The 23,456-nt window shown below is 40.2% G+C and overlaps 1 protein-coding gene across 1 annotated transcript in view; it reads right to left on the bottom strand.

Annotated features, from left to right (window-relative positions):
- Positions 1–1,882: 1,882 nt before the first annotated feature.
- The window catches only part of GABBR2 (gamma-aminobutyric acid type B receptor subunit 2), a gene marked incomplete at both ends in the record, with an annotated part of 491,928 nt that continues 470,354 nt past the window's right edge, over positions 1,883–23,456 (bottom strand). Inside the window, 4 exons of the mRNA XM_084306998.1 lie at positions 1,883–2,048; positions 7,103–7,220; positions 16,651–16,780; positions 18,354–18,536. Coding sequence (XP_084163124.1) covers positions 1,883–2,048; positions 7,103–7,220; positions 16,651–16,780; positions 18,354–18,536 — 597 coding nt within the window. The remainder of the gene's footprint in view (positions 2,049–7,102; positions 7,221–16,650; positions 16,781–18,353; positions 18,537–23,456) is intronic.

The following is a 23,456-nucleotide window of genomic DNA, read 5'->3' as shown; positions in this document are numbered from 1 at the left end:
TATTTCTACAGAGATCTTTGTGTATACATTATATACAATATTGTAATTTTTCTCTTTTTAAAAATTAACATTCCTTTTAAAATAAACCAGGCCCTGATGATATTAATAAAGCAAGAGAATACTGTCAACACACATTGAGTGACAACGTCAGTGTTTAGTGCTTAAACAGAGTAATGAGTTCTATTTTATCTGTGTTTATACTTACATGTTTTTGTTCTAAAAGCTACAGATATTTCCATAACCTCTCTTACTGTATGTGCCAAGTGAAATATTTTGTGATGCTCCTGATTGTAAGATTCAGATATATATTCATGTTGGTTTTGGCCACTATGAGGTGTGTTTTATTTTTTAATGGAGATTTATGCTAGCTTGTCAAAGCTGCAGTTAAGTTCCTCAGCTAATGAACCTCTTCAGCTGTGCTTCAGTCATTGCTAATTTGTAAACCTTTGTAGAAGCGTCGTTCCCAGGTCTGGGCTGAGGTGCACAGGCATTGGTCAAAGAAGACTGAGAGCCCAGTGGGTGCTTCACGTATTTTTTTTGCCCTGCTTCCAGTAAACAGCCTTGGCAGGGAGATGCCACATTTCCAGTCCCTTGGAAAAAGAAGCTGCATGTGTATCTCACCTGTGCCGGAGGGTTTGGCTCCAGAGCTGGTCCAGATGGTGTGCCACTATCATTCCTCCTAATTACTTCTGCTCAGGGGAGGGAGCTAAAGTGTAAAACCCATTGTTGTTGTTGTTGTTTCACAGTCCTTTTAGGATTAAAATAAAATATTCTGTTGGTAAATTTGATCTGTCCTGTCTATTGTCCGCTACAACTGTCACACACGCAGGTACAAAGCAAACATAGTGTATATTAACATCTATGTGCTCCACAGGCAAAGCCTGCAGCCGCAAAGTGCTGTGCCCTAAGCCCTCCCCCCCGAGTCCGCTAAATTAATTTTATTGTAATTATGTGTGACAAAATTCAAACAAACTATGAAAAACAATCCGCCCTGTGACATTAAGACTTTACTACCCAGCTGTCCCCAGCTTCTTGAGTTATCGGCCCTAGGACTTTTTTCCAGACAGCGTAGTACGTTATGCCTGGTGTTGTTTACTCCGAAATAGATGCCGAAACTTTGCTAAAACAAAGCTGCAGGTGGTCAGGGCTCACTACCACCATCCCTGGAGAAGGGTAAAATGCTCCAACCCCAACCAACAGCTCTCCAGCTGGTAGCGACGCGGAGCTGTAGCTTCAGCCTCTGCTTGGACTTCGCGTACTGCCGCTAGTTAGAGGTGGCCCTGCTCGCAGCGCTGCGGAGTCTCAATGACACCCGAGGAACCATTTCTCACAATCCGCCTTTCCTACTGAACATCATCCCTGAAATGAAAACAAGCAAGACTAACCAGTGCAGAATGTTTCCAGCAATTTAACACAACTCTTGTAAAAATGAGTGTATCTATTTCAATAAATACGTTATAGCTCAACCGCTGTATTTTTCCGTACATGGATACAGTATAGGATTGCATGTTCTCAGCAGCCACGTAAAGCTCAGTGACATTTGAGTTTTTTTTTTTTTTTTTTTTTTTCCTAGTGTCTTTTTTGCAAGATCCGTATTTCCCAGCCTCCTTGTTGCTCGTAGAAATTTGGGAAGAAATGTTTCCAGTGACTTCTATGTGAAGAAATAAAAACTCCATGAATAAGGCTACAGATCAAGCTCCTTGCGTCCTTCTCCTTTGCCTTCCCACATGAGCTACCCTGGCACTCCTGTGGCGGTGGCCTCAGCAGTAGTTCCTCTGTGGTCAGAGCCAATGTTATGTGTTTGTAGCTGAGTTCTATGTCAGATGTTTAGTCCAGTCATCGAGTACTTAAAAGCAGTTCAGGAAGCACTGATCTCCCTTTCCTACAGCCCAGAAACCATCACTCGAAAGGACGGTGGCACGTGTCTGTGCCGGGGGCTGGCGCTGGGGCTTACGCAGGGACTGGCACAGCTAGCGTCGACTCCTCCTATGGACGGCAAGTAGGCGTGATGAAGGATGGGCAGCTGCAAAGACAGCCGACGCTGTATGCTGGGAGGGAGACAGAAAAAGAGAAGCATTAGCCAAGAGGAAAATGTCGTATATTACATGCTTGGTATGTCTGCAGGATGCTGTGAGGAGATTTCCAGTGCCTGCTGCTGCGATGGAGAGAGTTAATGCCAAGAGCATCACGCTTGCTGCTGTTGAGCTCTGCCACCTCAGTGTTATGTCCCTTTGGGGAATTTTTCTGACAGGCTAGACATGACAAAAGAATCTAATGGTGCATTCTCAGCATCTCACAACCTTCGGAAATTCCTGGGCACTTTCAGATTAATTGTTAGACTGCTGATACTAGAAAAATGGAAAGCCTTACATTTGCAAGGAGGGCATGTGGACATATAGCAATCCTCCACTCCTTGCAAAGTGATCTACTGCATGCAGAGCAGTGGCTAACTGCGTGGACATTCATGAGGTTGCCGACTCGTTTTTAAGCCATGCATCACTTAGCGCAAGGATCTTGGAATTAAAGATGGCATTTTTGCAACTCCAGCTAAGGCGCATACAGGTGCATGGAGGGAGGGAGTTCAGACTGCTGACATTTCCAAGTAGTTCATCTTTGCAGTTTAGGTCTGTGCTTTTAAGGTGCTGACTGCTCTCAGGTTCCCACACTCAGCACTGTGGGACCACAGAGCCGGCACTCAAAAAGCAGTCTGTCCTCCCACCCACACCAAAATTCAGTGTTTAGGAACCCAGCATCCTCCATCCAATTTCCATAGAAGATTGACATCATCATAAAAGCAAGGGCTTTGTTTTGATTGTTTTTAAAAGGGATGCTAAGCCATGATCACAGTTAGCCCACCTAACCCCTTTCTATGGAGAGAACAGTGCCACGAGACAGTGCTTTGCTCCCCGCATGCTCTGGGTATACTAGTGCCTTCCACAAAATCCAAATCCAGTTGAGGTTTGTTAGTGCACGAGATGTTTTTGGTGATCAGGATGGTATCCTACTAGGATCGTGCCTGCATTTGGACACATTTGCTCTTGAAACAAGGAGAGATTTTCTTTAAGAGAGGACAGATGTTAAACTGACAGAGCTGAAATGAAGGCCAGGTCTTTAATTACAGGAGAAAAATATCCATACATGGCATTGGATCAGTTCAACGGAGTTTTCGATTTATATTTCCCTGCCATGTTCACTGTATAGACAGACCCCTATAAAAGCATACGTTTGGAAGTTTCCCTTTTGACTGCCTTTCTGATTCAAACATTTCATTTCTTTTTGCTTTGTGTTAGCAAGTGGAGACAGCTACAAATGCATCCATTGCACTGCTCAGGGACCAAACAGTATAGCTAGCAAATTAAAACAGAAAGAAATGAAATGATATTTTTCTTTAGCTTCTTCACTACAGCACTAAGGCTTGTTATATACAGGGATGGGGTGGAAAAATGGTTGCAGCCTGCCTAGCCAGGAAACTCTTCCGCATTCTTTTTGCCCTACAAACCCTCTCTAAAAGTTTAGAGCAATATTAATCCACAGTATTTATGATCTTACCGCTGCCCATGCATCTTTGGGATAAAAGCAAATCCGCTTGTTGTTATTTTGCCACTGTTTCCGACTCTTTTTGGTGGTATCAATGAACTCATTCCTGGTTCCTAAGGAGTGCAGAGGTGGCACGGTTCGCTGCCTCCATGCACTGCATCCTTATTAGCCTGACACTGCAGATTGTAATTCTGCCTCTCTTTGCAGGGTCAGACACAGAACTGCCTGTGCTTATTTTCCCACCGGTGGAAATGCTTACTTTGTTCAACTGTTACAGACTTCTCATTAAAGAGGGCTTTGGAAGCTATTTCAAGAGAATCCAGTTGCATAATCAAGTGAATGGTGTTGTTTTTTTTACCCATTTAAGTGTTAGCCATACCATGGACAAAGCATGTTTATTTGGCTATGCACATGGTGGCTGCGGTGGGTGGCAAATTTTGCTTTAACTGTACTTAAACTTTACTTTCACTTGAAAACTTGGTTCCTGGAATTGAGGGAGAGGAAGATAGCCTGGAGACTAGAACACAATTAAGAGCTTAGGCAAAACTTGTAGGGACGAAAAACAAAATAAAACAATCCAAAAAAAAAGTAACAGAATCCAAACAAAAGTGCCATTTTCTCCTCAAGTGAAAGTAGATCTTTAACCTTGCTTCACTCTTCATGTTGTTGTTTTTTTCTTCTTTTTTTTTTTTTTTTTTTTTTTTTTTTCCCTTTTCTCAATATCAGTGCTTCCCCCCCTCCTCCACCCTGCCACGTTTCGTCAGTGCTTTTCAGGCTGGTGGCAGGCATTTTGTTTCAAGTTGGCCATATGATATAGATATGTCAGAGTGTATGGTCAAGTAGATGGGGGTGGGAATAGTGAGTATTAGTGGCTTTCAAAAACTGCTCCTCCTGGAGGCTGAAAAGAAAGGTGGTGCCACACACAGAGCAGTCACTCATCGGGGCGTATATCCTCAACTCTACAGAAATGTCATTTATTAGGAATAAATAGATTCAAGTAAAAGCTTGACTTCCAGTGCCATTGCACATACGAACACAATGCGATGCAGATGGGAACTGTGTGCATGATGCTGCAAAGAGGGCAGAGGCATTTGAAAAATATTTTGCTTCTGCTATACAAAAACACTGATGAAATCCATTTGGTAAGTGTGGGGAGTGAAACAACTGCGGCTGCAGTCAAACCTCTTAAGATCTGTGGGAGTGTGTAAACTGCGCCTAAGTGCTCAGAGATCATTTCAATCGATTCCTCAGCCCATTAATGTTGATTTTTAGCAGCTGCTGGGAAGCTAGGGAAGTTCTAAAAGGCTACAGTAAAGCAAGATATTGTACTAGCAAGTAAACTAACCATTCTCAATGCACCTTATTTTAACAACAGCCTCGAGTAGGATAGGCAAATATGAAGCACCATCAGTAGAGAAACTTCATAAAGGAGGTATTTCATGCCAAGGCATATGGCTGTACTGCAATAATCCAGTCATAACTGACTTTTTGGATAAGAATTTTCAGTTACTAACATTGACAAAACTTGCCCCAACAGGCTATTTGACTGTCTTTTAAATGCTGATAAAAGCAGAGCTTTAGCTCAAAAAAATGAGATGATATAAACTACATCTTGCAAGCAAGTATGAAACAACCTCTGGCCTGAAAAGTATGGCTGTGCCTGCACTATGCACATAGCTGTATGGTAAGGAATCACAGTCACATTATTCAAATGTAGCACTAGAGATAAGAAAGAAAGAAAAAAAATCCCAAATCAAATGTTTTCTTCACTCTACAAGAACCTTTATGCCGATGAGCACGAATGACTAAGAATATGCTTGCAAAGCACAAAGTTTGGCAAGAGATAATCTCTTGTTGAAGAGAGAGAATCATAAAACCCTAGTCCTGAAGACTGCTATGCTTCTTCTCTCTGGAGGATTCATTGGGCCTGGGCTGTGCAGCTCTGGTAGCCAAACTGCACCCTCAGGGTAGACACTGACCCATGGACCTGGCACAAGCACAGTTGTGCAAGGCCTGAATGATGCTGTTCTGGTTTAGCAGGACTGTATTAATTGCTTTCCAGAAATGTCAGCGGCTATTCAGATTTGTGCTGACCTGACTCTTAAGGCCTTTAGGAAATCTCAGTCTTCTCATCTGTCAGTGATAGCCCAAATTTTTTTTTATTTTTTTTTTTATGTGTCAGGAGAAGGACTTGAGGATCCTTGTTGCTCCCTTCTAACTTGGATATTTTATGATTCTATGATCTGCATTTTTCTTAGTATCTCTCTTACGTCAAGAGGACCACATGTAGATGAGCACATTTATCTATTCACACTACATTATGTCTCACAAATGGTGCTGGAAAAAGATGCACATCTAATAGCTATGCATTAAAGCACTCTGCTGACCTCATCAAGTCACAAGAGCTTGCTCAGTGAGGGCCCTGTTTTTGTAAAATAATCAAGAGATTTCAACAAATAAGGGCTTTCTGTGTGTGTGCATGTGCATTAAGGTTAGCTCCTGTTCAGGTTTGTGTTGTGTTGTTATTGTTGTTGTTTTTTTTTTCCAGTGAGGCCAGAGACAGAGCTCCTTGTATTTTCCTGCACCACGTCATACAAGGCAGTAACTGCTATCTGAAATCAGGTTTGCTGTCACTGATGTAACATGTGACTGAGTCTGGTAATTTATTTAATTTATTCTGTTTAATAAGCTTTTAAGTTGCCCAAGTACCAAACAGGAGTCTGACAGCTATTAGTTCAGATGCTCATAAAGTGGTGCCAATGTAATTAGGCTACCTTAGGGAAATGACTTATTCTAGGGACAAAAAAGCATGATGCTTCCCTTAGCTTCGGACCACAGCAAGCCCTGCTGAGCTGTTAGAGGGTATTATGTGAATTTATTATATAGGTTCCTGGAAAGCAAGGCTGATACCATAAGTTCCTGTCTTCTCCATGAACCTAACCAGTGTTTTGTGCCACCAACCACAGAATTCTTTGATTCTGTGATCCTCTCCTTGAGGACGCAGTTTTGTTTCTAAGGAAATGTTTTTCTATGTCCCACTCAGCTCCAGCTGCTATGGTAACATTGAGCCCTAAAACTGCTTTTATTTCTCTAGCTTAAGACCAAAATGGAGTAAAATGACTATGCACACCACGAACCCTTCTGGCTTGTGTGTAGAAGGACCTGGGCTGTTGATAATGGCCATAATGTGTGTGTATTCCCATGTACATCCTCATCTCTCCGTTACGTTGGTGGCTGAGCACAACTTGTCCTATAACTCTTTATAGAAACTTTAGACATCACACTATGGGTATTTCTGACAAGACAAAAAAAAAGCATGTTAGTTTGTTTTGGGGCACTTTAGGATCCAGTGGGGCTAATATCCTCTAAATTTGGTGATGATGGTGAGTTATGGGCAGGGAGGCATCATAGGTGCTTCAGGAGTTGCCATTCACATCTCCTCTCGCTGATGTTCCAGCTAGCCCTTATGTTTTAAACAGTAGAAAGTGTGTGCACACAAGCACAGGCATACACAAGAGAGCAGAGTGTGTCTTTCTCTACCAGTATATAATGGTGTACTACTTACTGTTCTGGAGAGTTGATGTCTTCTATAGGATCTTTGCTTGTTCTGGAAGGATCTGACGTGCCCCACTGTGCTGGTGGATTTTGATCAAGATGATTTTTCAAAATTGCTTTCTCGCCATCTAGATGGAAAACACAGTAAATTTTATTTTACTGTTATGAAATGATCTTTCTAAAATTCTTTCATTATAAAAGTTTATACAGGTATGCACAGTGCCACAAAATAATCTCTTTCTGCCCATATTGCAATACCAGCTCAGGTTTCCCCAAGAGTCTTTGGTACTCATACACTTTTGGTGACGTGGTCCTTCATGGGAACTACCAGGAAGAAACAGAAAAGAGAAAAAAAAATATTTTTTCTTTTTTTTTTTTTGGTTTTCTTCCTCCCTCTCTCTCTTAAACATCTTCTTTCATGCCTTTATGTGCCCTGTCATACTCCTTTCCCTAGTCTTACACGGTGTTAAAAAATATAGTAACTGCATCATCATATTGTCTTGCACTCAAATGTTACTTTTCTACATGAAAAACAAAAAACAACAACAAAAATGACAAACAACTTGTTTAAATATTTTCCCAGAAAAAAAAAAATAAAATATGGTCTCATTGATTTATGAAACCTTGGTACTCTTTATCTCACATAAGCAGTTAAGTGCTATCATTCAACCGTCTATCTGCTATGATTTAGCACAGAAATACCATTCGTATCAGATGCACTGGCCCACAGGTTGTCTACAGAAAGGGCAGCTAATGATTTCATAAAGCTTTCTCCTGCAGTTCTCTCTTCTGTGTAATGATAACATATTTTCTCCGCAGGTAGCATCACTTAATTCCCACAGGAGATGCAGGAGTCAGGGGCTAGCTGTGCTGAGGTCTGTGGCGTGCATCAGTCCCTCTGCAAAAAGCAGAATGCAGCCATTTAAAGAAGGCTGTCTTAACTGGAGATCCTTTCTGTTCCTGCCTGCTTTTCCAAAGTTTCCTGCTGTGTTAAGCCAAGCAAAGTCACATGGAAAACATCTGAGTAATGAGGACAGTGCAGAGTTTTCATAAATAATTACAGAGCAGCTCCAAATCCATCACAGGCAGTTGTTTGCTACGCACGCAGAAACAGTGACTGCTGCAGGCGCTAAGGCAACATGGAGGAGGACTCAAAGGTAGAAGCTGGAAAAGGATCTTGCAGGATTTGAATGCAAAAAGGGGCAGGAGTGAGAAAAGCAGGAGAATATCTGAGAGAAATGAAAATAGCCTGAAAAATCCAGCACGTATTGAAGGCTTAGGCTGCTTTTCTCTACCACTAACAGCTAGAAACCCCAGAGAACATTCAGGTCCCAGCATGCTGGGAATATCCATGCTATCAATGAACATGGTAAAGTGCTCCTATATGTATGTCTACATATAGGCATTGTGGCCATACCTAGCCCTAATTTGTAAGATTCACTTTCCTCTGTGCAAGTCTAACAAGCAAGTTGGAAATAATTGCTACAGCCTAGAAGAGAAAGAAAGATTATTCACTGAAGTTGCATGGAAGACAAGGGGCTGGGTGAGAAAGGACACAACCAGAACACATGAAGATGCTTCTGTTGAGGCAACACAATGTCAGTAAAAGAGAGATAAGGGATCCAGCTGTAGGAAGAGAAAAGTGCTTTAAAGGAAGGGGACATGACAGGATTCAGTGATGGCTTAGATGTGAAGCAAGGACAGCAAGGAGTCAAATCTGACAGTGGCTAAGATAAGGAGCAGTGAAACCCATCATCTCAGGGCAGCCTGAAGTTTGCTGGTGTGGCACTTGCTGTCACAAGAGTTCAGTTTTTATTTTCCATATATCACATTTCTATGTATATCGAGCTTGACATTTGCATAAGAGCCTTGTGATGTCTATAAACAGACACATAGAAAAAAAAAACTCTTTTTATTTCCATGATTAAAAACAATGTCAATGCTGAGCTGATCTAAGCTGACAATGAAAAATGCTGACTTTATGACACAGACCAAAGTTAAAATTCATTTCATCCTTGTAATTAGGGATAGAAAAGGCCTATTATTTAACTGCTCTAGGGCCCCAAATCCTTTGGCAAAGATAAGCAATTTGCAAAACCACTGAAGATACAATTCTACACCAAATGACTGGAATATGCAACTGCCAGACTTTGGGAGGTCATGATTTCAGAGAATAATCTGTGCTGTACGCCCTGAAGGGAATTCTTGTGCTTTTAGTTGTGCTGGGGGGAGGGAGGAGAGGAAGGAGGTGGTCCCTGTCAAAAAGGTGGGGGATCTAGTTTAAAGTAGAGCAGAAATCATATATTCTGTGCCTACTCATTCCTTAACACCAACTGCCCATATATCACTCTGGGTGTTATTCTTAATAGACCCTCTTCCACCACTCTTTCAGATGACTCTCTCTTAATACACTGCATATATTTCTGTATACAAGGTGACTGAACACAGGTTTTAATATCCCAGGTTAAAAAAGTGCAGACAGAAGCCACATAGGACTGCCACGACATCGAGACATTTTTTCCCGTTGTATCTCTCTCTCTCTCTTAAAAAATAGAAAACAGTTGGGTAATTCTTATTTGTTGCCTAAGGCTTTAAAATTTTTAGTTTTTAGATTTTTAGATTTTAGTTTTTAGATTTTTATTCTGCAGCTATGGAAACTAGAATCCCTTTCCCTTCCCTTCCCTTCCCTTCCCTTCCCTTCCCTTCCCTTCCCTTCCCTTCCCTTCCCTTCCCTTCCCTTCCCTTCCCTTCCCTTCCCTTCCCTTCCCTTCCCTTCCCTTCCCTTCCCTTCCCTTCCCTTCCCTTCCCTATAACGAAGATCAAGATTCTCACTTAGTCATACACTTTCAAGAGCTGGAGCTTAAAGAGGAAACACTATCACCATATGCACTTAAACAACTTAAGGATGAAGGAAATTGATTTTGTATAGATGAACAACTGAAAGAAAATGAATTAAAGGTAACGGTAAACTTTTGGCTTTCCTGATTTCTCTGGTTTAGGACTGCCTTTAGTATTTCACTATCTTTTCTTCCTCTGTCCATTAAGCATGCCACTTGAAAAATGTCCTTCATTCTCAGAGTACTGTCTGCCACTGCAGATGCTACTGAATAAGTTGCACTGGGATGATCTGACTGCCTTCAAAATTGAATTTACATTAGCCAGAAGCAGTTTCTAAGTAATTTTCACCTTCTTAGACCTCAAACAGGAACTCAGAAGTCTGAATAAGTGATGCCTGAGCACTTTCCATTCAGAAAACCACAGAGAAAAAAAGACAAATATATCTCAAGTGCCTCGCACAGCACTCTCTGATTGGTTCATTAGAAAACAAAAGCAGCTACCCGGTTGTCAGTGAGAGCCAGGAGGGGTTAGCTCAGGACCTTTGCCCACCTGCAGCAGAGAAATGACTTCCAATTACAGAGCTCTAAGCTGCAGGAGGACATCCCATTGCTGCTGTGAAGAGGCTCAGTGAGGAGGTCACTGCTGCCAGCTGCTTGCCTTTCTCTCTGCCAGAGGTGACTCCCTCCTCAGACCTCCCATATCTGTAATCACTTCACATCCTGTCTCCCTCAAAATTACCTGGGTAGGCTTAAACAATTCATGCATTTTAGCAAACATTGTTCAGCTGCGGGCAGAAAGTACAGCATGACTTCCACTGCTGCATTTTTTTTTCCAGGATGCTAGAAACTGCATCTCTTTACCTAGAAGTTTGTTTTGTTGGCACTTACACACTGTGGTTTTATTGAGTACCTTCATCATTACGCTTTAGTGGCAATATTCCTCCACTTGCTTACAACTTGGTGTCAGGACTACTGTTCACCCCACATTTTTCAATTCCACTGTTGTCTTCTTGTTGTTAGAAAACATATTTTATGCTCCACGAAGAAGTAAATGTGGTTTAATAATGACTTACAGGAACTGGCAGAGATACTCTAGTCAATTTACTGAAGAGCTCTGAAAACTTTAAAGGTAAGGGTAGATCTTAAAAATCTACTGCTGTTTTCCATGCTTCTGTTGTTGGGACTGTGAAACAAGACTAGTTGTTTTTGGCTTTGTATGTGAGCAGGGTGCAAAGAAAATAAAGCCAAAAAGCAAATTAAAATGATCACATCATCTGCTGGTTATACATGAAAAAGTTCTCCTCACAGTACCAGGAAGTCTAAGTCATGACTTCTCATAGTTACATTTGGAGAGGAAGACTTTTTTTTTTTAAAAAAAGAAAGCCAGTAAGATTCTCTTTTGATTTATACTACTGTGAATCAGAAGAAAGTCCCTTTACTACAGATTGATTTCCATGCAAGCAAAAGCAAGAACTGAATCTCTAGCAGATTGGTCTCTCTGTAGAAATAGAAACAAGCTCCAGTTTCAGGATTGGAATATGTTTGCTAGGCTTCACAGAAACTACTATCTCTCTCTCTTTATCAGGATATAATGAACTATATCTTTTCTTTAAACCAACATTCCTTAAAGCCTTGCGCACCTCTTTTTGAAAACCTTTCCTTTGAATCTGTGGTTTTAATCTCAAGCTTAATGCTTGAATAAAACCAACTTCATAGAAGTAATGTTTTCCCCTCTAGCAGATGAACTCTGTTTTGCTTTGCATTTACTTGCAACATGCCTTTGAAACCTGTTTTTTTTTTTTTTCTTTTTCTTTTTTTTCTTTGTGCTGCTTTTACATAGGGAGAAACTAACACCAGGAAACATTGGAGTGGGGTGACAACTGACAGAATGTGGGCATATCTGACATGCAAATGAATGCTCCCAGTCCATTTACAGCAATGAGTAAAGACTGTTTTCTGGCTCAAAACAGAAAAGACTTTCCGAGCAAGCTGGGGTGCCTGCAGAGAGAGAACTTGCTAATGTGACTAGGAAAAAGGGATTGCTTATAAGTGGGGACTATTGATTCTGTTGCTGTCGTTCATTATTTTTTTTCTAATACGCTACTCTGGAATGTACAGGCAAAGGTAGCAATAAATGAAGATATTACTGTATGGTTTTTTCTCAGCTTGGCTTTAGGTGAAACTCTCACTATCTATCAATCATTCATGTAGAAATAATTTCATTGAAAAATGTCAAATAGAAGTCAAATAGAATAAGACTGTAGGATTCTAAGCATAACAAAATTAGCCAATCCAAAATAAATAAATAAATAAATAAATAAATAAATAAATAAAACCCACAGTGTATTACTGATGCATTTTTCCTGCAGAACCAAGTTCAGTCCTGATATGCATGCTCTTTTCATTTCCCTATAGCTGTCAGAGAACAGCTTGTCCCTTGAAGAATAGAAAGGGAGAAAAGTTCAGGACCTGATGAAAAGGGGTAATAAAAGCTAAAAAGAAAATTTTTATAGCAGTTTCTTCCATTATTTTATTGACAATGCCTGCTATAAATGTTGTGGAAAAGTTAATCTTAAAACTGCATGATGGAGCTTTCTGTTATTGCATGTGTGGGCTCCTCTGGAATTACGGTGGTGGCTGATACCCTGTGCTGCAGTTCCTGCAGGGACACCCCCAGGTGACACAGCCCAGCTTGCTCTGCCTCTGAAGTGGCTCCAGGTATAAATCCAAATAACACCAAGAGTGTTCTAGTTTATGGCAGCTTCTAGGGATGTGTAGTAAAAGCCTCAGTAACTTTTATCTCTGCAGTAACTTGCGTGGTAGAAATAAATTCTGCCTTCACAAGGTCTTCCCTTCTTCTGACTCACTGGTGGCAGGGGTGCAGTGGGCCCTTTTGGGAAGCTCTGGCTGGTGCCCATGCTGGGCAATTTCTTTGCTGGAACCGTGCGGCACAACCTTGCTCTTAACATAGCACCACAGCTATAAGCAGAAGTCTCCTTTTTCCAAACATCAGCCTGGAAAACTCACCCTCAACTCCAAGCCTCAAGCTAGGCTCTTTGCTGAGTATCACCACCAGTTACAAGAAGTGCCCAAGCTAAAAAAAGTACTCACCTACAGCCACGTTCCTGCTTTACACCAGGCTGCGATGCAGCTCTGTTGCTCAGGCAAGGTGATCAGATACAGCAAAGAGCAAGTTGGGAGAGAAGTTCATGTTGTGAGAGCTAAGGTAGCTAGCAGATGCCATGATTCAAAATGATCTGAGGAAGGTATTAAGTAAAGTTAAGGGGATGCTTTATATGTACATTTTATACCCAACTGGGGAAGCCGTCTGAGGTCCCAGAGCCACAGTCCGTGGAGCACATGGAGAATTGCCTGACCACACAAAGCTAGCTAGCAGTGCTGAAAAAAACTGTCTTTATGTATGTATAAATTAAACCATAAACTACAAACCACATTTTCCTTGTTGCTTTTATTGCATGGCCAATTGCTGTAGATGTCTCAGGGACAGTACAGGTTTGTGAACAAGAGATGAGTATCTTGGATAATATCTCTCCTTAAATGAGACCTACTGAATTAAAATGTGCTATAAAGAAGCAGTCACCATGCCAGCAAAGAGTGGACTGTGCTAGGAACTGTTCCTGTTAATAACTAACCATGAACTCCCAAAGCTATGGCTTTGCCCAAGATCAGACAGTTATAGGAGTGCTCAGCTGTGTCTGCCTTTTCCATCTAAATAGGTTTTAGACACCTAAATTTAATGTTTGGCTCCTAAATCCATGTTTGAGGTAAATGGCAGGGGTGGGGAGGGATGGGAAGAATCAGATAACATCTTTTGGCACTCAGCTATAGGCTGGGAGTTTTGACTCTGAACAATTTTTACAGATCATAAATCTACTGAAGTGTGCTATGACATTAAAGTTTCATTAGGCCTTGTTTGAGATGCATTGCATAAATCCCATGTTATTATCTGTCCTCTGAAGTGCAGAGCTCTGGAGTTGTGCAAGCAATAGCAACAGGGACACAGTACATCACGTGCACTACATCATCTATGTGAACTCTTGCAGAACAGCATGATGTTTTGCAAAGAATATTGACACAGGATTCAGCCATGTCCACAAGAGCAGTGGCAAATGATCAGCTATGATTTTTAGCTCCAAGTCAGCTGTTTATTTTAGCATTTCTCTTCACTGTATTACTCCCTCTCTCTCAGCTCACATTTTTTACAAGGTCCAAGCTAGACAAAAGCCTTGTCATTAACTGAAAAGCAACATTGGACTGGCTTTCCCAGTTGCAGGGTGGAGATGATACGCACGGCCACTTCTAGGTCACGCTGATAAAATATTTACATCTTCTGAAGCTTGGCTGAAGTACCATCAGGGATGCATAATTTCAAGGTTCTGTACTTTAATTTACAGAAAACAATATGAAATACATAGCTACAGAAAGCATAGCTATGTCAGTCAGAGTTAGCTTTTCTGTAGCTATAAGGGCCAGAATTTTTTTAAGTACCATTTAAGTGATGTCTGTTTGTATCTGCACAGAAGCAGCAGTGACTCAGCAGCATGAATTCTCCAAAGCCTTATTATTTTTATTGGAACGGCAAATTTAAATTAAGTACATAGGTTGACTATTGGAATGTGATGCAGTGAGAGAAATACAGATGAGATTCAGATATCAAGCTAAGGGGAGGGAAAGAGAGAGAACAAGGAGCAGAAGACAGAAATGGAGGGCCAAAAAAAGGCTGTCGAGGGTGGTTTAACGTGGTGTCTCAAAGCCTGGAGGTATGAATACCTGATGTCAGTTGAGATAGGATCAGGATACTCTGTCATACCCATATTTGGGGCCTTTGTCTTCAAGTGTGGGACCAAACTTTGAACACCTGCTGGAAATCGAGATCCAGGTCCTCCTCACTCCCAGGTCAATGCTCTAACCTATTTAATATAAATATGGCCAGGAAAAAACACCCTCACTTCTCTTCTCTTCCTTTAGCTTTAGGTGATTGGTCTATTCAGAAAACTGTGTCCAGCATCAGCAGTATGCAGAATATTTATCCTGTATGTTTAAATAGTACATAATTCAAAGCTTCTCAGTACATTAAGGCTCAGTGCATAAAGATGGTTTTAAACATGTACCCAGCAGCAGAAATGTAGAAGTTAAGGTACTGTACTGGGCTAAACTTGGGAATGCAGAGAATCTTGGATGCTGGTGTTTAAAGCAGCAGTAAAGCATTGATGTCTTCTGTAGATATAGCTACAAGTAAGTGAAGAAAGGTTGTATTTTCTCCTTGATTTCTTTGCCAGCATCCTACTGCTAATGGAGTGCAACCTGCTGTGGGAAGCATCCAGTCCTAAATTTATACCCAACGTATCTCTTGAGAATCATTTTTGTTTCTCATAGCCAAACTCAGATGGCCATTTGGCACAATGTAATGTATCTTTTTCTGCTTGAAATATTATTCATGATTTATCATTTTTCCTGGAGCATCTGACATGAGTGGAACATTCTATGTGTTCCTTTCAAACACTTGGTAAAACTGCCTCATCCCACTCACTGATGTTAGTTCTTGTTGCTGATCTCAGCCCAATAATCACACGCCTCCAGCAGCTATTTACGTTTTCCTTTTCCTCCTTTCCCCCCTTCTGTTTTTTAATTTTAAAAAGGACACTGGGAATGCTATGGAGCTCTTCCTCTCTTTTTTTGCCAAAAGTTACACAACCAAGTGTTTACGCAGGCTAAAACAAAGAACCCCATGAGAAAGTAACCTTATCCAACCAAAATTACAATAATTACAATATGCTTCAAAAGCATATATGAACCATTGCTATTATTTAAAATAATTCTTCAACAATTATATTTTTTACTCTGCCACACACAGCAATAGGAAACCTGAGCCTAGCATTGTATCAAACATGCAACTCTACAACTTCCCAACACATGGCAATTAATTTTCTTTTGTTTTTTACTTAAGGTAATAATATTCAGCTGTATGAAGTCACTGGCCAAAATTCACAAAGTAGATCTATTCTAGAGTCAGAAATGTAAGCTGGGTGTCCTGGCTTCCACTTGACTGCACTATGCACTAGATTTTATTGTTTCCCCAAAGTGAAATTCTTTTGTATATATTTCTTTGGAGAGCTGTGCAAGAAACATGGTAGGAACGACTTAGGAATATTACAGTAGTCATGAAATCCTATTTTATCCATTCCTAGGGAAGAATTTTCATATGTAAGTGCCTTCAATTCTACATTTAGAGTCCAAATCAGCACTGAAATATTTACATGTTTCTCTTCTATGTGCTTGATAGCAGTGTCCAAAAGTAGGATTTGAGTATCCTATTCAGATGAGCACATATTAAACTGGGCTTCCTACTGTTGAAGGCTGGCACAATTAACTCTCACAACTGAAGCATTCTATGACTTCTCTCCCTCCATACAGTACAGAAAACTTGGCTTCTGAACATAAATTTATTTTTAAAAGTTTCCTACTTTACCATGTCTATTACACACATAAGGCTTACAGTAAAAGAAGAGATGTACAGAGAAATAACTACTTAGTGGGTACTGTATAAACTTATTATGTGACTTGCCATGCTTTCCATAATGCAACCAACACATGTAAAGCTCTATCTTACCAAGATCCGAGTGCTCTGGAACTAGACCAATAGGACTTGTGTTCAAAACCTTGGTGGGTTATACTGCTTATAGATTTCACTAACTCTCACCTTTGCTGTCTGTGAAGTTCCGTATACTGAGAATGTCATTAAGATCCTGATAGTGGTTCTGCTTAATGTACGTTGTTTTCTCAGGAGTGTCCTGAAGCTGCATTGTGACCTCTTCTAGGTCTTTGTCCAGCTGCAAAACAGAAAGGGTATGAATTGCTAAAAGTTCAAGGATCATTGCTTCAGGTACCTGCAGTACCTGCATAGCTTTCTATAAGAAGACCAGGAGGCATGTGGTCATGCAATGGCCACACAGCACCAAATATAGTGTTCTTATGGCACTACTACAATGCCACTAAAAATCATGCTACAGGCAGCAAACTGCATTCAACTGTGATATAGCATATAGAAGAATAAGCTTCAGTAGTTGAGGGTTGAAGTAAGTCCAGATGCACTGCTGAATAAGAAAGAAATGGGCATAAGAATGCCCAGTCTGAAAACCTTTCAACTAATTATTATTTATGCAGACCAATATGCTCCAAGTGCCCATGACGATGAAACTTCCTTTTTGAACCCACAGGGTCTGGGTATTTAATTTAATTTGTTGAAGCAAAGTCTAAAAAGCATATCAGGGCCCTGTGTGCACTAACACAGCAAAACTGCCCAGACTAGCCTTACCTGTGTCATTGTCATGAGCCTTGCAAGTCACAGACTGAGATCTTGTGAGTTAGGAGGCTTCATAGGAAAAATACTTCAGAAACGAAAATAGTGAATAGCCAGCAGAGCCTTTATCAAAAATTGCAAGGCTGTCATATGAAAGGCACCTGGCCAAGCTGAAGAGACTACATTTCTTTAAAAAGGCAGGGATAACTTTTGCTTTTGAAGTCATCGGTTGTCTGAGTAAACACCTTTCTGTTACATAGGCAATTGTCATTAGTTAAGATCTAGACAAAGAAGTAATGGTTTAAATAAAAAACCTTTTCTTCAAGGCATAAGAATAGTTCACAATATAGGCAAGAAAATAACAATTTTTATAAGATTATGGATATTTTGTCTCACAAAATGGGCAGTCTTCAGAGTTGATTTGCCATTTTTTGAAGTCTCCTGAGCAAGGATGGACATAATGGAAAATACCTATGTTATAGCTCAGATAGGATTCATGTATTTTATGTGCTTAGTCCTCCTCAGTACAGACTGAAAAAACTTCATGGCCTTTGTTCCGTAAAAGGTCAGCTTACACAATCATAAAGGTCCTTTCTACTTTATGAAATATGTAATGCTGTTTCATAGGCAGATGGAAGACCTGTCTAGCAAATTTTTGAGTGAATTCTCAGAGAGGTCAAGAAGTAACAGCAACAGCAGTCTCTGAACTCAACCACAAACAGAAACAAAGACATCTCTTAACTGCCCTTGGGGTTGCAGGTCTCTGTTACACTTGCATGGAAAACTTGCCCTTCTACAGCTATTGCTGTATGGTACTCAGCATGGCCATATGAAGCAGCAGGGTGATTTGCCTGATACAAAGCAATAGAGGAAGTTTCACTTTAATTTGCTAAGGCACAATCTAAATTCATCACATCTGCTAAGTATTCACTGTATTAATTAGCTATTCATATAAATCATCTGTTTCCTATTATTTCAATATTTTGCTAAGGGCCAACGCCAATTTTTTCCTCTAAAAAGTAGTCAACAGTTAAGCAGACTACAGAATTGCATACAAAACTGAAAAGAAATTGCTTAGGCAGTATGGATAAAATAAACAATACCTCTGTAATTTTCATTCTCAAGCGATGGTTCTCTGACTGCAATCCTTCTAGCCGAGATGTGCTGGCCTGATTGACGCTGGTGACTGATGTTGATGTTTTTGAGTCTTCTTTCTTTTGATTTTGAGTGAACTGAAATCTTCTGTTCTGTGTGGCTGCATCTGGATTTGTTCTCAGTGTGATGAGCTGAAAGGTTTAAAAGCCTTAAGAAATCCTGTAGATAGTTTTATTTTTACAGCTCTTTCTTTTGTATCCCCAAATATTCAAAGGTAAACCAACTGTTCCTTTCTGACTTTCAAGTACAAAATTCTGGAAAGGGAGCTCTGCTTGCCATATATAGTACTTAAGGCAATTTTTGAATAACTTTATAGAATAGTTTGGATCAAAATGATCTTGCAAAGGGAACTGTTCCAAAAATTAGGAAAAACAATTTAAAATATATTAAACTGGATTTTAATTACATTAAATATATATTTTAATATTTCATCAAACATCTGTTTCTCTTTCATCAACATCTTTATACTTTCAAAGGATATCTTATTTCTTCAAGGAAAAAAAAAGCAACCCACCAAGCCCTTCACTCCCCAAACACAATGTCACATGAAATTTCTTCTTTCCTACTGTTACAAGTAACACTCAAGTAGAGAAAGGCATGAAGTAGGAGTATTAACAGAAAGAACCCTTGGGAGGTTGCACTCTGGAGATAACAGAAACTTAATTAGGTTTTAGGGACCCAAAATAAAACAAATCTGTTCAAATGTACTGAATAAGCCACTTTAAAAAAAATAAATAAAATAAAAAAAAATAAAAGGTTAAACTTACTTATATTTGTTTAAATTAAATATGTTTAAGATTTAACACCCAGTGACAATGTGAAAATATCGCCTTGACATGAGGAGAGAAAGTTACTAGCTGTTTGGCAAGGGGAGAGAGATTCTTGGAGTACTCTGGAGAGCACAGAATTTGCAATTACTTGTCAAGCGTCATACATATATATTTGTATACAGACACAGCTGAAGGAGCTCCCTGTCCTGAGAACATAGCTCTGGTATCATAAATCCAAAGCTGTTAAATTTTCCAGAAAGATGGAAGGGAGGAGTTATTTTGCAAGCAAAGTGCCATCAGATTTTGTGGTGTAACTGTATTTTGTAATTGGTTCACCTTGATCTTCTCTAAGCACGGCTGTTCTGCAGCTGTGGTGGCATGAGGTAAAGACCTACCTTCTGATAGAGAGAGACATGACTGACCAGGCACCAAAGCTCTTCTTCCCTGACATGGATTTACAGACAAATTTGCAGATTGGAATGGTGAACTGTGTTTGAAGACAATAAATTGTATTTCTTTAGGTGATAAAGGGCATGGAGAAGGCTCAGGTACTCAGTACCTGCTTCACCTCAGCCTGTGCCAGTAATACTTGCTTTCAGGAATCCCAAACAGCTGAGATCCCCCTGCCAACTGAACATAAATCCATGCGTCCTGACAAGGTGCATTCCCAAGGACTGACAGTGCTGATGTCGCTGTGAGGCCACTCTCAATTATCTTTGGAAGGTGATGCTGACCAGGAGAGGTTCCTGAGCAGTGGGAGAAAGGAAATATCCCACCTCTGTTCAAGAAAGATGAGAAGGAAGATTTGGGGAACTACTGGCCAGTCACCTCTACCTCAGTCCATGGAAGGTGGTGTATCACGTCATCCTGGGATCCTTTTCCAAACATATTAAGAACAAGAAGGTGATTGGAAGCAGTTATCATTAATTTATGAACGGGAAATCCTGCCTGATCAACCCAATAGCTTTCTTTTGTGAGATGACAGGGCTGGTAGATGAGGGGAGAGAGATTTTTCTTGATGTATGCAGGAGTTTCCAACTCCCATAACATCCTCACAGACAAACTGTTGAAGTAGGGACTAGGCAGGTGGACTGTGAGGTGGATTGAAAACTTAACCTTCCAGGCTCAAAGGATCGTGAAAGCCAGTCACTATTGTTGTACCCCACGGGTTCATACTAGGATGCCTACCACTTAGCATGTTATTAATGACCTAGAAGATGGGACAGAGCACACCCTAAGAAACTTTGCAGATGATCAGGAGCAAAGGAAGAGCTGATACTGCAAATGGTTGCACTCTTATTCAGTGGTACGTCAAGAGGCTGGAGAACAGGGCTGACAGGGATCTCCTGAAGCCGGGCACAGGAAAATGCTAAGTCCTACACTTGGAGAGGAAGAAACTCCACTCCCACTCCTGCAGCCTGGCGGCACACCAGCTGGAAAGCACCTTTGTGAAGAAGGCTCTGAGGATTATGGTGGACACCAAGTGGAACATGAGCCATCAATGCGCTCGTGTGGCAAAGGTGTCCAGCAGTACCCTGGTCCAATGGAGGTGATCATTCCTCTGTACTCTGGTGAGAGCACACCTGTATCAGAGCCTCCAAATCTGGGCTCCCCAGTACAAGAGGGGTACGAGCATGGTGAATAAAGCCACAAAGGTACTGAAGGGATTGGAGCCTCTACGATATAAGCAGAAGATTGTTTAGCCTTGACATGGCAAGGCTCAGGGGAGATTTTATTAATGTGTGTAACACACGATAACAAAGAGTAAATGAAAGGACAGAAACCACTAACTGAAAAACAGGTTATTTCACTTAAACATCAGAAGAAACTTTACTGTGAGGGTGGTCAAACAATGGAATAGGTGCTCTGAGAGGTTGGGAAGTATCCATCTTTGGAGTTATTCAAGACCCAACTGCTCAAGGCCTTGAGCAACTTGCTCTGCCTGAATTTCCCTAAAGCCCCCAGTCTCTCCCTTCCCCCAGTTCTATGATTCTAATTAGGCTGGTTATAATGACTGGTGTATCTAACTCCCAGGCCAAAAACTCCATTAAATTGAAGTTAAAGGTGAAGAACAGTAATTACAAGGCTTCTTAAATTATTAGGCAAAAGTGTTACAAGATAAAAGCTCTGCAATTTGATGTGGTCTAAGTTCAAACTGAACATAAGACAGAAGCATAACTTTCCATCAGTTGACTCAACTTTATTTTGGAGTTCATAGCTAAAGAAGGGATATTTTGCCACAAGGATGTATGCTGTAATGAATTCATTCACATAGCATGGATTTGATGGAAAAGCCCGTGGGTGATATGATGATATTGTTTCACAGTGTACAAGGGATGAAGTTAGATGAGCATTTGTTCTTTTGAGCAGAAAATCAGTGGAACTTTTTTTTTTTTTTTTTTTTGCCTTGCATCTATGTGGTTCCAATTTCTACAAAGAGTCAAAGCTCGATATCTTATCTACAAAGAGTCAATACCAAATAGACAAAAAATGCTATCAATACACAAAAATAGTGTTTTATTCCCTGGTCCCTGGAACTGATTTTGCCTTGCTGCTCTACTGGAAACTGAATGTGAATTAACATGTTATGCCATTGCAGTAGAGGATGGTATGCACTCAGTGGGTGACTACAAGTGAATGCAATGTTCTATTTCAAAAAGGAAGGAGCAGAAAAAATATGAGGACGAGGAAGTTTGATAGATATGATATGGATAAACATGGGAAAATTACTTCATTAAGAGAAAATACATTTTAGGATTGCTTCTTTTAAAGAAGTGAGGTTTATGTTGAAAAATATTACAGACCTATTCTCCATTAAAAAGATAATTAGGCATAATAGTTAATTTCCAATAGGAAAAAATATACATAATATATGCCTGAATTTTACAGATTGTTTCTACAAGATATTCTTGTACCCAGAAATATTTTAAAAAATGATTGATTTTTTTTTTTTTGATTTGATAACGACAACATCCATGGTTATTGTAAGTAGCGTGCAATATAATGGGTATCAACATTTGTATTTGAGGACACCTTTAAATAGAGAGAAGAATGAACAATTTGTCCCTGATCTAATTCTACTATGAGATTTTCCTCACGTTTTTCTGAGGCACCTGGTTCTTTACAAAATGGCAGAGGAAGAGGTGGGCCTTTAAGTGGAGCAGTACTGTAATTGCCACAGTATACGTAAATAGGACTAATAGAACTGACAGGCAGTAATGGAAAAATGTCATGTTTCTTTCTCTAGTTTGCCTACATAATTGAATAGTTGCCTGTTCAGATCCATAAAGAGATTGTGGGGAAAAAAAAATGAATTCTATCACTGTAGGACCTAGAGACAGCTAAAGATTAGTTAAAAAAAAAAAGTGTTTTACTTTGTATTGGAGAGAAACAGAAGTACTCACATGGCCCAAGAGCATAGTTTATTGCTTGCGTTTGTATGACCATGGTTAAATAAATAAAGAAGTGCAAGCTTCCAAGTCTTCAGCATTTTTCCTGTTCTTGATGAGCCACAGGCTTTAGAATTTAATCAACAATCTTCCTATGTCACCCAAACTGTACCAACTGATTACAACTATTAATTATAATTACAATTGATTACAATTAGGGGACAGATTTGGTGCCTGTCTCACACTGAAGTCTTACCTAGATGTACAACCTGGTTGTTCCTGGATCTAATATTCCGTGGGGTCCAGGCAGGCAATCATGAAATCTAAGCTGCAGAAGGTTGCAGGAGAGAGTGCTTGCCAGATGTCCTGCTGCAATTGTGGCAAAGCACAGCAAGAAGAAATGTAGGGCAAAATATATATGTGTGAGAAGAAAAATTGTCCAGCTGTGGAAATACTCATATAGATATGGGAAGTACTGCATTCCAGCTCTTGGTTTGACCTTTTTTTTTTTTTTTTTTTTTTTTATATACCTCACCCAATGACGATTTATAATGCAAAATAGCTAAGCATTTGGAAACCTGACAATACATGGAATGGTATAAAGTACTTTATGCTTGGAGACTACGGTTCACATTTGCATTTTGAGTAGAGAGAACTGAGAAGAAAAATGAGGGCAGGGTAGTTGTGGGTTAAAAGAGGAGCAGATGAAGGGGTTAAAAGAGGAAACAGAAAAGTCATTTCAGAGCCCGCAGCAGCAGAATAGAAGGATGGGCAAAGGAGCATGAAAGCAAAGGGTCAGAAGAGCATGTCACAGCATTAATAATATTTTCTCTTTGAAGAGACTTCTGAAATTCTGTGGAGGTATTTTTGGCAGCAGAGCTTTAGTATGCAT

The sequence above is a fragment of the Netta rufina genome, assembly GCF_964035555.1.
Source record: "Netta rufina genome assembly, chromosome: 2".
NCBI lineage: Eukaryota > Metazoa > Chordata > Aves > Anseriformes > Anatidae > Netta > Netta rufina.
The sequence above is the reverse complement of the archived record's forward strand: the minus strand, read 5'-3'. Positions and strand labels throughout refer to the sequence as shown.